The following is a 14570-nucleotide window of genomic DNA, read 5'->3' as shown; positions in this document are numbered from 1 at the left end:
AGATTGCACCATTACACCCCAGCCTGGGCAACAGGGCAAGACTCCATCTCCAAAAACGAAACGAAACAAAACAAAACAAAACAAAACAAAACACCCACAAACTACTCTTCTGGGAGAGGACCCTGGCTCCCCATTGGGGATTTCTGCAGCAGCTAGGCCGCCCTGGGGTGTGTCCCCATCAGACAGCCTCGGTGCTAGTGAAGCTCCTGTGACAACTCCTTACAGGATCCTCGGCTAGTCACTTCCCCTCTTGCAGCCTGAGTTCATCTTCACCAGGTTGTTTTGTTGTGAAGGCAAAAAAGGAGATAAAGGATGGAGCAAGTCTAACTTGGGGACCTCAGTAAATGTGAATTCCTGCACCTGCAGGGCTGACCTCTGTGCGTGCTCTTCTACCTGGCCCCTAACCCTTTATCATGGGGCAATCCCATTGGTCCCTAACAGCAGCTGGCATTATTGCCAGGCCCACAGAAGTGCAGGACTGGGTGAAGGGTGGGTTTGGCCTGCAGGATCTGTTAACTTTGGAGAGATAGCCCATCTCTCACCTCTCTATCCTGGAGAACATGGAAGGTTGTCTCCTACCACAAGGGAGAAAGTTCTGTGGCTGGTCGGAAAAGGGACACGGGTTGGTCTCCCTACTCCCACCCCTGACCCCACACTGTGATGGTGCTATGCAGTCCCCTGCCAGGACCACCAATGCCCTGCTGCCACCGCATGCTTTGCTAAGACTATGTGAGACTGCAGGGTCATTTATCAGCCCACTAGACCAAGGGGATAGAGTGGTGATTAAGAGGGACAAGGTCAGCCAGGCGCAATGGCTCACGCTTGTAATCTCAGCACTTTGGGGGCCGAGGCAGGTGGATCACTTGAGGTCAGGAGTTCGAGACCAGCCTGGCCAACACGATGAAACCCCATCTCTGTTAAAAATACAAAAATTAGCTGGGCATGGTGGCGTGTGCCTGTGATCCCAGCTACTCAGGAGGCTGAGGCGGGAGAAGTGCTTGAACCCAGGAGGTGGAGGTTGCAGTGAGCTGAGATCGAGCCACTGCACTCCAGTCTAGGCAACAGAATGAGACTCCATCTCAAAAAAAAAAAAGAAAAAGAAAAAGAAAAAAAGGATAAGATTTCTACCATCGCAGCATGAGTATCATCATATTGTTAGCACATGAGTATCAATCAGTAAACAAGGTAATTGCACAGTGGGATAACTACTGCGAATTTTGAAAACTGACTAGAATGATAGAGAACAGAGTCAGGGAGCGCTTCGCTGGTTATACTGGGTGACTAGAGCAGGATCTTCTGAGGTGTTTAAGCAGAGCTCTTCAATGAGGCAGGACTTTTGTGGTTGCAGGTCTTAAAAAGCTCTCACAGTAACAAGCACACATACGAAAAGGATTTATTGGCTTGCACAAGGAGAAAAGCAAGGAGTGTTTTATTTCAGGTATGGCTGGATTTCGTCAGGAATCTTCTTCCATCTTTTAGCCTTGCTTTTCAGTGTTGGCTGCATTCACATGCAGGTTCGCTTCCTAAGGGTCCTTTCTACAAACCCCAGGAGATGGTAGAAAATGAGCAGGACTGGGACTCTGATTGCAACGCCTGAGGTCAGGGGACTATGTTTGAACCAAATTCTGGCCAGGGAAATGTACTACTATGATTGGCTAGTGGAATGGAGTACTCTGATTGGCCAATGGGATAGAGTACCCTGATTGGCCAGTAGAATGGAGTATTCTGATTAGCCAGGCTTGCCAGGGATCCGGTTAAGCCAGCCAAACAAAATGGGTTGAAGGGGCAGAGGGCTGAAGCTCCCATAGGAGGACAGGGCTGGAAAATCCCACAGATTTCAAGGAGGAGGAGGAGGAGCCAGTTGACTGAGCCTGGGGCAGGTAAGGGGAGTTCCTGGCAGAGGAGACAGCGAGTGCAAAGATTCCAGTGGGGAAGCCAATGTGCCCTGTTTGAGGCAGTCAGGAGACCCCACTACCCTCTTAGGGGCCTTCTCCTGGTCCCTACACCCCCTAGCTTCCTCTGTTGCAGCACTTACCTCTCTGGGCTGGAACCCAATCTGGCTTCTCTTCCCGCAGTCTGGGGCCCTCCTTCTGGGAGGTCCTCCTTGCCTCCCACTGTGAGGGGTTTGGGCTGCCAGACAGACCACCCAGCTAAAGCAGGTAAGAGTGAGAACCTGCCTCTGCTACAACAATCAGTATCCCCTTTGTAGACCTTTGGTGCACCAAAGGATACCCCAATCCTTTGTGCAGAGACACTTGGTCCCCAATAGAAGCAGAGAACAGTGACCAGAATGATGTACTCAGATCCACAGAGACCTCAGTACAACAGCACCGTGATAGAGAGGCACAGCTCCTCACAGGGTTCTTCACCCCCACACCTCTCCCCGCCCTTTCTCTCACCTCCACACCATGACAGAGTCTCACTCTGTCACCTAGGCTGGAGTGCGGTGGCAGGATCTTGGCTCACTGCAACTTCTGCCTCCCGGGCTCAAGTGATCCTCTCCCACCTGTCTCCCGAGTAGCTGGGACCACAGGCATGCGCCACCACTCAGGTAATTTTTTGTATTTTTGGTAGAGACAGAGTTTTGACATGTTGCCCAGGCTGGTGTCGAACTCCTGAGCTCAAGCGATCCACCCCTGCCCCCCTTGGTCTCCCAAAATGCTGATATTACAGGTGTGAGCCACCTCACCCAGTTCCCATATTCTTTTTTTAAAAAAACAAAACTGTAAGATATTCACACACCACCCCATATACTGTGCAGTCAGGAAGAGAGGTTCTGAAAACAGGAAGTCAGGAGGCACATCCTGAGGTCCCCAAGAGTTTCCTGGCACTGACCTTGGTGACAGAAGCAGTGTGTTTTGATGGTGGGGGAAGCCACAGGACAGTCTGGCACACAAGGAAGACAACTCATGGCAGAATAATAATAATTATTATAACAGTATCATACATCAAGGACAAACCCAGCTGCCCCAAGCCTACTGCAAAATCTGTATGGACAGTATAGTCTATGTGGGTGGGGTACAGGGCTGCCTGCCTGCACCCTCAGGCCTTACTCATACCAGCTCCCTGAGGAAGGGCCGGCCCCTCCTCCTGCCCTTGTTGAAACTTGGCACAGGCTGGGGAGGCTGGCACTGCCAACGCCATCCCTCCGTGTTGGGCAAGCCTGTTCCAAGGGGCTAGACTCACCTCCCCCACTGTGGCCTGGCTGCAGGGGACTGGGGCTGAGCTTGTTGAGGGACAAGGCGGTGGTGGCTGTGGGGTGTGTCTCATCTGAGTCCCCTTTCCACCCCTACCGGCTCTTCCTGCGGGCCTGCCCATGGCAGGAAGGGGCCAGGGACACTCATGGCACAGACAGGGCATGCAGAGCGGACCCATGGCATGCTCGGCCCGCCGGGTGCCATGCAGCTGTCCTGGACTGTTGGGTAGCTGTCAGAGGGCTGAGTCAGTGGTGGCATTCAAGGATCCCCCGATGGGCTGGGCTGCTGATTCAGTCTGTGGTGGGGTCTCCCGGGAGCTGGGCCCTTGGGTAGGCAGCTGCAGAAATTCTGGAAGTATCAGGTCCTCTTTCCTCAGAAGACCCCTCTGGTCGTGGGCCCCGCTGCTCTGTACCCGGTTCAGCAGCTCCACCAGGCCTGGAGGCAAGCCACAGCATGAGGGTCCCCCCAGCAGACTTGCCTATATGCTAGCCCACAACAGTCTCGCTGCCTTAGTGTGGCCACAGCCTCCCTGGCCCCAACACCAATGGCCTGTGGCCCCCTGTTCCAGCCCCTTTGACCCCCCAACCCCCACCCTTCCTGTTCCACACCCAATGGCACCCAGCCCCCTGCCTTAGCCCAAGGCTCTCTGATGCCACCCTGAATGGTCCCCAACCCCACTGCCCTAGTCCCTCTAATCCTCAGCTCATCCACCATGTACCTTCGATGTCACAGGTCTGCCGCTTTCCAGTGGCACTACTGGGCGCCTTCACCAGAGAACTGGGAGACGCTGGAGGGAGATGGGTGGCCTTGTCCTGGGTTCGAGGTGGACAGCCCTGCGAGAATGTGGGGTCAGAGTCAAAATTGGGAGGGGAGAAGCAGAGGGTGGAAGAGGCCACCCGCCTTTCGCTCACCTGGCTGCGGCAGGGAGATTTGTCACGGGCTTTGGAGATCTTCACACCTGCGGCAGACAGCGCCACAGTTAGTGTTTGCCTCCCACCTGGGCCCCCTTCCTCCTGGGCCACAGATCAAGCCCCGAGGCCAATGTCCCCTACCTGGAAGAGTGTCCAAAACCAGTCTCTGGGCCGCCACTGAGCTCACAAGCTTCCCCAGATCCAGAGGCTGCTTCTCGCCTGGCTGTGGGGAGATGTCAGCAGCCCGCGGTACAGGCCTCCGCCTGGCCCCGGCCCCGGCCCCGCCCCTCCCGGCCCCGCCTCTCCTCGCCCCGCGGCCCCGCAGCTCACCCGGTGCAGCGCCACCTGTAGCGGGCTCAAGTCGTGCTTCTCCAGAATGGGTTGCAGCGCCTCCTGCAGCCGCTTGGTGGGCTTGGCTGAGATTCGTACCACGCGATCCAGTGCCGTCAGCTCCAGCCTGCGCGGAACCCTCGGGCAGCAGAGGGCCGGAGGGCCGGCCCCCAGCCAAACCCTTCCCAGGACAAACGCGAAGGGGTGGAGCCTGAGCTGCAGAAGGTGGGACGGGCTTGTAGGGGACGGGGTTTGTCTCGGGGGCGGGGCTAGCATGAGGGGCGGGGCCTGGAGAGCCAGGGAGCTAGAACAGAGCCTGAAGGGAGCGTCAGGACCTGGGACCCAGACTTGGGGGCAGAACACTCACTCGAAGGTGATCCTGTTTTCCAGCCGCACTTCCTGATCCGCCAGCACGGTGCAGTCCTGATCCAGGACCAGGGGCTTCTGTGGATGCCAGGCAGGGTCTAAGAGTCCCTCCCCCAACCCCCAGCCATCCCTGTGGGTCTAAGAACAACTTCACGCCCTCCCATGGCCACCACTGGGGCTTCCTAGAGGGAGGGATGGAGGGTGGAAGAGCTGTAGGGGAGCGAATGGGTTAAGGTACCAAGCTGGAGTCCAAGCCCAGGAAAGCCAAGGCCAGGGAGAAAAGTGGCAAGAATGCTGGACATTCTTGAGAAAAGACAGAAATTATGGGAAACGTATCTGCTGGCATGAAATCATAAGGGGCAGGCCTAGGTCCCAGATCCCTGGCCTACTCTTTCTGTGCCAGGACAGGCTCTGCCTCCAGGACTGCTGCCCCGTGTCCCTCAGGTGTGTGAAATCCAACCAGACCAACTGGAAGCATTTCCTCCCTCACCACCCACCTTTGATTAACCACCCTGGCCTGGTCCCATTTTTGACATTTATCCACTTCTTTCCATTCCCCACTACTAAGGACACTTCTTGTTTCCTCATTTAAAAAGGGCCCACCCCCAAAACTGCTGTGAAACCAGAGGATGTGAAGCATCTGGCACAATGCCTGGCACACAGTAGGTACATAAACAGTAACTCTTGTGATGACCACCCTCAGAGGCCCCACTGCCTGCTCCAGCCTGATGTAGGGGTTGGGGGCAGCATCTCCCAGGCAGTAGGCCTATGCTGTGCTGCAGGAGCAGGTGGAGTGTGGGTGAGGAAGTTATATTTAGCACGTATGAAAGCCCATCTGGGCTTCTGGCAGCCGCCCTGGCGGCCTGAGAAGAGTGGGTATAACACCTCCCACTGCTGCCCTTGCACCCTTGCACTCCAGGCCCCTGAACATGCCCTGCAGGTACCTGCCTGAAGGCCTTTGCCTAAGCTGTTCCCTCTGCCTGGAATATCCTCCCCCACATCTCTGCCAGGCAAACTCCTCCCCATCCACATCAACTGCTGCTTCTTCCACGAAGCCTTCCGGACATCAGCCAGAAATGCCTACCTTCTCCCCAGCGACCTTCTCTGGAGTTTTCACTCTTTTTCCTCCCTGATCACTCCTTGCTTGGCTTACTTCCAGCCTGTGGGCCAGGAGGACAGCCCCAGATCTGGGTTCCTCTCCCCCACACACCTGGCAGGACCTTAGGATTTGTCTACTAGGTAAATGAAATCCTGACGGCCCCCTGGAAGGCAACATTCTTCCTTGAGATTCCCTTGACTGAATGGTTTCCTTTAAAGCCAGTTTTCCCCTAGGTCTTCTTCAAAGTTTAAGCTAGTTTGCACCTAAAGGAAAAAGTTCATGGGTTAGGTGCAGTTGGGTGCCCCTAGAGGCTAAGGAGGTGAGGGTACCCCATGGATGGCCATTTCCAGGATGGGTCTCTGGGGATGGCAGTCTGGACTCTGGGAATGATAAGGCACTAACCCCAGTTCCAACAGTGCTTCTCCCCAGTTTTACCTCCCTAAGATCACCAGGATGATAGACGAAGCTGGAAACCTGGAAGGGCATGAGGTGGGGGCGGGTGGATGTCTGAGTGAGTGAAAGTTGGTGTGGAGGTTGCTTTGGAGTTGGATGTGGGTATAGGAGTGGGATTGTGGTAGAGGCTGAAGTTAGGAAGGGGGTGATGATAGGAAATGGGGTTGAAATTAGGGTTAGTCCAGGGGATTAGAAATTGAGTTGAGATTGGAGCCATGACTGGTCTGAGACAGAAATGGAGTTGGGGTCAGGATCAGGAAGGAGGTTAGAGTTGGAGCTAGGTCAAGTTCCCACCTGTTCATTGCCCACCAGGTAGACCTTGATGTCAGGTAGAGAGAGGCCTCGTTTCTCACAGATCCCTGCCAGCATATCTCGGATGGTGAGGCCAGGTCTGGCCAGGGCCAAGGAGGCTGTGCCGTCAGGCAGGTACACACAGCAGTACTTCCCTGGCCGGCTTTCACTTTCACCCTCGGTGCTCCCAAGGCTCTTCCGGTGGCTCTGATTAAGGGCAGGAGCGGGGGAGATTACGTGTACACATGCAAGGGCATGCAGACAGGTACACAGAGACAGGTAAGCTTGCTGGGGCTCAAGCATGCACACGCACTCCCAAGGTAGGCAAAGATATATCCTCCTGCAGGAACACATGTATGCACACCCAGGCATATGAGCACCTAGAGACGGGTCCACCTGCTGTGTATACACACCTGGGTGCTGCACATGTGCACACATCTGCCGACAGAGGATGTGCACCCATGACATGTATGGGGACCGATATAGTGAGGACGGGAGAAAAGTAAGGAGGCTGAAGGGTTGGCCATGCAGAGCAAGCTGGGAGACGCAGTAAGGACAGCAACTTGGAATGAGGGCTACCATGTAAACAGGCCTGAGTAGTGACCCTAGCCCATAGAGCATCTTGTCTTCCTCAACAGTCGGCTCACCTCAGATTTGCTGCTGACGAACGCTAGGAAGCCAAGGTCCAGGCTAGCGGAGGAGTTGAGGGAGCCCTGAGACTCTCGGCGCAAGGCGGCATTTGCAGTCCCGCCCAGCTCTAGGGAAGAGGGAGCGATGGACACGAACAGCCCCCCGCCCTCACCCATCCTCTGCGGAAGCCTCTCCCCAACTGGTGGGCCTTGTTTGGAGTCATCCTGCAGGGGCCCAGGTGTAAATCCCTGGGAGCAACACCACCGTTGGAGATTTCCAAACGCCTGTGGTCTAGCCCAGGACCCGAACCACCCAGGGGAGTGCAGTGGTCACTGGGACCTGCGTTTCAATTTTCACAGACTTACAGACTGTGGCCCACGTAGGAGGAAGCGGGCACTCCCCAAACTTGCCCAAACTCCCGCCTTCCCCCCATCTCTGTTGCTCGCTCCTGCCCTCACCCCTGCGGAAGGACTTGCGGAGAGGGCGACCCCCAGGACCCTCAACGGGTGGCTGCCCCAACTCCTCCACACCCAGCGGCAGCGACTTCCCGGGCTTCAGCTTCGGCTTCTGTGGGTACAGGGGAGGCGCTGGCACCGGGCTGGGCCCCAGCCCGCATGCAGACCGTGGGCACATACCCGCAGATCTGCATCCGGGGGCGTCCCCTCTTGCACGCGATCCGCAAGACCCCCTGCCTCGCCCAGTCCCTCGTCCGCACCTTCCTAGTGGCGTCAGGGCTGCTGAGGCGCGAGGAGCCAGGTTCCCGCAGAGGGCGCCCCTCGGCCTCGGCTAGCAGGCACTCGCGGTACAGCGGGGACTTGACGAAGCGCGCATAGCTGTCGAACTTCATCAGGTTGAAGATCTGCGGGTAGACCCCGGGACAGGTGAGCCGGGGCTGGGGTGGGGGCGCTGGGCTGCCCAAGCCCCACCCCGACGTCGGTTCCTACACTCACCCCCAGGGTCCAGGTCCCGCCCCGAGCTCAGCTAGGCTCCGCCTCTAACTGTCCTTCCCGGGTGCCACTGATACCGCCCTCTGAGCTCCGACCTGCCTGCCCGGGCATTTGGCTCTGCTCCGCCTCCAAATTTGCCCCTTCCGCTTTGTAGTTCAGGCTCCCCGCCAGGGTCCGACCCCGCCCCTGCGCCTTTTGTCTCCCTTTCAAGGCCAGTCCACCCGGGATCGCCCACCTGAAGCTGCTGTGCCCGAAACATGTCCGGCCGGGGCTCGGCCAGCACCTCCTCGCCAAGCCAGGCCTGACGGTCGATGTTCACTGGGCTCAGTGCCTGGCTGGACAGGAACTCCTGGTAGATGTTGCGCGCCTCCTGAGCTAGCTGAAGGAGGAGAGGCAGGAGGAGTTGGTCAGGGAGCATGGCCCATTTCCCCTCTCCCCAGCCCTTGGCCCCAGCTCCCCCTTCTCCCACCTGCTGGGTATCGCTGGCGGGGATCTGTTGGAAGCGCTCGCAGGCCTTCCAGAAAGTCACGTTTTCCGCGCTGAACTCCTTCTTCAGGAACTCCTGGGAGGGGAAGGAGGGGGAGGCAGGCAAAGACTCAGTGACACAGAAACCAAACTGGGGGATGTGATCAAAGAGACTGGGACAGAGAGAGGGCCAAGAGACCAAGCCAGACGGATAAGGCCAGACAGACAGATGGAGCCAGATCTGAAGGCAGGGAGAGAAAATGAGAGACGGAGACAAGGACAGGGAGAAGGAAGAAAAGTTCCAATTTGGGAGAAGAGGAAGAGGGTGCTGCAGGAAGGCTAGATGAGGCAGCTGACAGAGGACCCCACTCTGGCCAGCCTGAAGCTCCATCCACGCCCTGCCCTTTCCCGAGTCCCCCCTTCCCTTTCCCTACCCCAGGCTTACAGTGAAGTAAGCCAGGCCCAGCGGGTCCTGCAGCAGCCGCTCGAAGGACAGGGCCCAGCTGGCCACAGGCTGCTCCTCGGTTGGGAAGGGGCTGCTAGGACCACTGGGGAGGCTGTGGATGCTGAGGGAGCTGCCGCGGCCCTCGCCCTGGCCCTGGGGCCCCGTCGTGCTGCTCAGCTCTGCAGGGGGATGGACAAGTCGGGGTGAGCCTTGCTGCCTTCCCCAGCCCCTGGCACAACCCACCCTCCCCCAGGCATCCACTCTGCAGGCATGTTCCCTGGAAAGATAGCAGTGGCAGGGGTGTCCCACCCATCTCCACCTCCCTCCTCCCTCCCACTCAGCCAGTCCTCCTCCACACATTCTGTCACTTACCTCCATCTGACACAGCCAGAACCTATAAGAGACCCAACAGAGGAAGTCAGACGAGCCCATTGAGGATTCCCAGGGGACAGTTCTGGGCCCAACTCCCAGGAGGTGGAATTGTGTTCTCCTCTACCTGGGCATCCCCAGGCAGGTTCTACTTGGTCAGGCTTTTGCTTAGGCTGCCCCTGGCTCCCTTTCCATCCTGTGCCAACCACTAAGTACTGGGACTTATGCCAGGTACCTTCCAGCAGCCCCTGGTTCCCTCCTCCCCCAACCCCTGCTGGGTGAGCCAGGTGTGCATAGCATGGTGGGTAGGAACAGACTTTAGTCTCTGGCACTTACTAGCTGTGTAACTTTGGGCAAGTTAGTTAACTTGTTTGCCTCCACCTGTAATCTGTAAATAGGAGATAATGCCTATTTACAAATGGAGGCAAACCATTTGCCTCTATCTTGATATGAAGATCAAGTCAGTTTAATATATTCACAGCATTGGCCGGGCACGGTGGCTCACGCCTGTAATCCTAGCACTTTGGGAGGCCGAGATGGGTGGATCACCTGAGGTCAGGAGTTCGAGACCGGCCTGGCCAACATGGTGAAACACAGTCTCTACTAAAAATACAAAAAAAAAGAAAAAAAAAGATTAGCTGGGCGTGGTTGCAGACGCCTGTAATCCCAACTACTCAGGAGGCTGAGGCAGAAGAATCGCTTGAACCCAGGAGGCGGAGGTTGCAGTGAGCCAAGACTGAGCCATTGCCCTCCAGCCTGGGTGACAAGAGCAAAACTCTGTCTCAATAAAAGAAAATCAAATAAAAATATATCCACAGCATTTAGAACAGGGGCCAGCATGTGATATGGGCTGTATAAACAAGTGCTGTCTTCGAGGAAGGAGAGGTGTTTCTGCAGCCAGTGATCTTCTTATTGCAAGTGTTTCCTATTGGGCCCAGGGTCTCCCACAGGTCCCATCCCACTTTGGGAGGGCACAGGATGCTGTTCTATAGCATAGAGCAGTGGTTCTCAAACTTCAGTGCAGAGTGGGAGGACCCCACCTCTGGAGATTCAGGTTCAGTAGGTCCAAGATGGCGCCTGAGGCTGTCCATTTCTACCAAGCTCCCAGGAGATGCTGATGCTGCTGGTTCAGGGACTACTCTGTTAGTAGCACTGCTGCAGTAGCTAACTCCATCCTTGCCCCCAATGCACAACTCTGGTTTCTCTGGGAATCCCAATCATTAGTGAAACAGAAAAACTCTCCTCTCAAAATGACTCTTGCGGTGGTTTCTCTTGTTTCTCTTTTTACCTTCCTAGCAGCTCCTCCAGCTTCCCCACTATCTCCCACTCATGCAATGTGGCCTCAACCCCTCCCTGGTTCTGTCCTGGGCACTTTATCCCATCCACAGATCCGCAGCTCCAGACACACATAACCAACTTCCTGGTAACATCTTCCCCCAAATGTCCCACAAGCCCTCAAACTCCCAAATGGAAGTCCCAAATGGAAGCTCCCTCTGCCTCCATCAAAACAGAGTACCAAACCAGCTTCCCTGCCCCCATCTTTCTTACCATCACCTGGGCTTCCAACATCAGGGCTTGAGTCATCCCCAATTCCTACTTCCCGCTTACCTCCTACATTTTCACCATGCCCTGTCACAGAAGTTCCTACCACCAGCCCCTTATTTCCATCCCAACTGGAAACAGGCCTGCAAACATCTCCACCTCTGGAAAGCCCCACCCCCACCATTCTAAATGGAACCTCCCTCTCTGTTTCCTACTCCCACCCTGAGAGTATTCAGGTCACAGGGTGGCCATCTGTGGGCCAGATCTGGTCTGCAGATATGTGGGATATTACTATTATCTTGGCCCTCACAGTTTGTTTGTTTGTTTGTTTATTTTTATTTAAAGGTGTTTTCCACATTTAAAAAGCAAGAGATTTTAAATTCCACTTGCTCCGTGAGACTTTAATGCTCCAGCTTCTTCCCAGCAGGACAACCTTGTCTGGCATTGAGCAGCCACCACCTTCCCCAAAAGGGCTTACACGCTCCTCAGAGGCCTCTGGGGACCGTTTAATGCGTTTATGCTACTTGTGGAGGCAGTGGGAGACAGGCTTAAATTTGGGAGGTCAAATTTGTGCTGTGTGACTTTGGACAAGGTACTTAACCTCTCTGTGCCTCAGTTTATTCCTCTCTAAAAACGGAGCAAATAATGGTCCTGATTTCGAAGGATTGGTGCGATTAAATGAGTTAAATACATATAAAGAACTCAGAACACTATCGGGTGTGTAGTAAATGTTCAAGGAACGTTACCATTAATGTTTTTCTTGTGTCAGTATTGATGCCTGACCCCACTACACATTCGAGTGTGCCACTCCTGCCATAGAAGGAAAGAGCACAGGTGTTGGGGGGGCTCTCTCAGACCCGAATTCAAAACCCAGCCCTGATTTTTTCCAGTTTTACAACTTCGGGCTCCTCCCTGAGCTTCACTTCCCATCTGGAGCCCGGATAAAAAGTTGCAGCCGAGGGCAACGAGTTAGTGCAGAGCGCGCTGGGCGGGGCGTCGCGCCCAGCACGCCCCGCCCCCATCTCCGGCCCCGCCCCTCCTAGCCCCGTCTCCGTGCTCCCGGTTCTGCCTTCCCGGCAAAGTCAAATCCCCCAACGAAAGTTGGTGTTTCCCACGGCTACAGGAGAAAGTCCCCACTCCGAGGCGGCAGAGGGCTGCGAGGGAGGACAGGACCAAGCCTTTCCCCGCGCGGCCGCAAGGTTCCTCTGCAGCCTGCACCTGCCTGCCTGCGCCCGGGCTCCTCCTTCCCCGGCTGCACCGCCACAGTGTTCCCAGCCTCGGAGACGCAGTCATCGCCCTCCCCCAGATCCCCGAGAATCACCCGGACTCGGCCCCCTCCGCTGGGCTGCCTGGCCCTGCCCTCCTCGCGCACACCCTGAGCCTCTGTCCTGCCCTCTAACCCCAAGTCTGGGATGATGGCGCTGGGGCTGGCGCTGGGGCTGGGGCTGGGGCCAGCACTCCGATTTTGTTTGGCCTTCACAGGTTGATTTTCCGTATTCTGCTTTACTGAATGTCGTTAAGTGGGGCTGGCTCCCAGATCCTCCCCAGGCCCCACCCTCCCCACGGTGCCACCCCGGGCCCTTTCCCTGCCCCCGGAGGCACATTGCGGTTGCCAGGTTACGGCTAAAACCCTGCCTGGGCCTGACTAATGAACCCCTTCAGCTCACCCATTTCCCTCCCCCTCACCTCCACCCTACACTTCACCAAACTTTCCTATTTTCCGCACACCCCTGCTTCCGGCTTTGCCATTGCCTCTGCCTGGGTATCTGCTCCTGCTCTTTGCTTGGAATTGCTCCCCGATCTCTGCCCGTTGACATTAGTCATCCCCAAACACCAGGCCCCTTGAATGCCCCTTCCCACCACGTGCTTATCCACCCATTCCCAGCGTCTCTCCCCTGCCAGTCTGGTGGCCCCTGGAGGGCTGGCCTGGTTGGTGGGAGAGGTCGGATCTGAACTCCCTCTTCAAGAAGCACCCTCCTTGCCCCATGTTCCCAAGCAGCCATCAGAGCCCTGGCCTTGGCACCCCTTCACTAGGGACTCTCAGCCCCTGAATGCCACCTGTTGCTCTCCATCCTGAGCCTCTCTTGCCCTGACAGTTGTTGATAGCACAGCTGGAGCTGAAATTGAGTAGGGACAGAAATCTGGAGATGGGTGGGAGTGGGGGTGGAGTCCATTTCCAGCTCTGCTATTTGGGAACAATACAGCTCAACTTCTCTGAGCTTCAATTCCCCTGGATAGCATGAGGTTCAGCATTCCCAATTTCCTGAGGCTGCTGCGAAGCTTGAATGAGGCCCCATGAGTGAAAGCACCAGGCATGCCACAATCAGCGCAGCACCCCACAGCAGGGTGAGGTGCAGGGGAGCAGGTGCCCTGCAGGGGCTCTGGCCTGCCCCAGCTGCCACTGCGGGGCCTGGGGAAGTTGTGTTGAACAGCGCTGGCCTCCCCCGCTTCAGCCTGCTTGAGGAGAAGTGGTGAGTGAATGGAGAAAAAGGGGAAGAAAGGGCAAGGAAGGGTGTGGTGGCCAGTGACAGACCCAGGCTTGGACCTCGGCTAGTCATATTTTTTTCTTAGGAATTTGGTCCTGGAGGAGCTGCTGGCACCTGCAAATACTAAGATGAGAGTAAGGCCCCAGTTTCCTGAGCTTTGACTGTGTGGCAGGCACCCTCTGGCAGCACACATTCATGTCCTTACTCCATCTTTACATCTGTTGTGGCAGGTATTATTACCCCTATTTTACAGATGAGGAAACTGAGGCCCGAAGAAGCCATGCAGCTGAGATGTGGTGGAACTGAGATTAAAACTCAAGTTTGCCTGATTCTGGAGCCTGAGGCCTCTCTAGCCAAGTTGCCTCCTTTTGTGGACCAAGGAAGCTTGGAGGCCCAGGGCCTCAGACCTTGGGGCACAGGTGGGCAAGTCTAATCTGGCATGACCTGCCCAGGGACTCCTCTTGAACTGTGCCCTCTAGAGGGATCAGACCTTGAAGGAGGGCCAATTTACTGAGCATCTTCTCTGCTGGGCACCCTCTGCCATCCTCTGATTTCATCCTAGCTTGAGGGGCTGCAAGACCCTGTGTGGAGATGTCCTCACAGAACCTGGGTGTCTGGTCCCTTCAACTTGAACCAGCGGATGGAGATGACCCCTGGCCTTGCCCCTGTATAAGGCCACCCTGAACTCGGGTGCCCTGAGCTGGATGCCAGGGACAAAGAGAGAGCTGCATGGGTTTTGCCTTGCGGGTCTTCCTGCCAGGAGGGGAAGACTAACTAGGCCTTCCGACAGGCCAGGCCAGGCTAACTGCCCCCTCCAGGCTTAACTCCCAGCCTCCCCTAGGGCCCTGTCCCCGTGTTTGCCCACAGCCAGGCCTATGCCGAGCCCTCTCTCCTCCAGCTTGCAGACCCTTTAGGGACCATCTCCTACAACACGGTGCATGGAGCTAGTGGAGAAGTTAGTTCCCTCAAGTTGTCTCTATTCTTCACTTTCAGCTCTTGCCTAATCCTGAATTTTATCGTTCCTTCCCTCCCTCCCTCC

General features: G+C 56.2%; 1 protein-coding gene across 2 annotated transcripts in view; it reads right to left on the bottom strand.

Annotated features, from left to right (window-relative positions):
- Nucleotides 1-2910: 2910 nt before the first annotated feature.
- The window catches only part of RGS14 (regulator of G-protein signaling 14), a 14918-nt gene continuing 3258 nt past the window's right edge, over nt 2911-14570 (bottom strand). Inside the window, exons 2-15 of one of the 2 annotated variants that reach the window (XM_011946871.1) lie at nt 9507-9528; nt 9135-9313; nt 8694-8786; nt 8460-8603; nt 7993-8136; nt 7736-7844; nt 7295-7404; nt 6651-6854; nt 4806-4882; nt 4439-4565; nt 4250-4331; nt 4109-4155; nt 3916-4030; nt 2911-3632 (exon numbers count right to left, since the gene is read on the bottom strand). In XM_011946871.1, the coding sequence (XP_011802261.1) occupies nt 3430-3632; nt 3916-4030; nt 4109-4155; nt 4250-4331; nt 4439-4565; nt 4806-4882; nt 6651-6854; nt 7295-7404; nt 7736-7844; nt 7993-8136; nt 8460-8603; nt 8694-8786; nt 9135-9313; nt 9507-9528 (1656 nt within the window). In that variant the 3' untranslated portion in view covers nt 2911-3429. The remainder of the gene's footprint in view (nt 3633-3915; nt 4031-4108; nt 4156-4249; nt 4332-4438; nt 4566-4805; nt 4883-6650; nt 6855-7294; nt 7405-7735; nt 7845-7992; nt 8137-8459; nt 8604-8693; nt 8787-9134; nt 9314-9506; nt 9529-14570) is intronic. The other variant, XM_011946872.1, reaches the window with a different exon arrangement.

This window comes from Colobus angolensis, unplaced genomic scaffold (assembly GCF_000951035.1).
Source record: "Colobus angolensis palliatus isolate OR3802 unplaced genomic scaffold, Cang.pa_1.0 Scaffold254, whole genome shotgun sequence".
Lineage (NCBI taxonomy): Eukaryota > Metazoa > Chordata > Mammalia > Primates > Cercopithecidae > Colobus > Colobus angolensis.
Note: the sequence above shows the minus strand (reverse complement) of the source record. Positions and strands in the feature narration are given on the sequence as shown.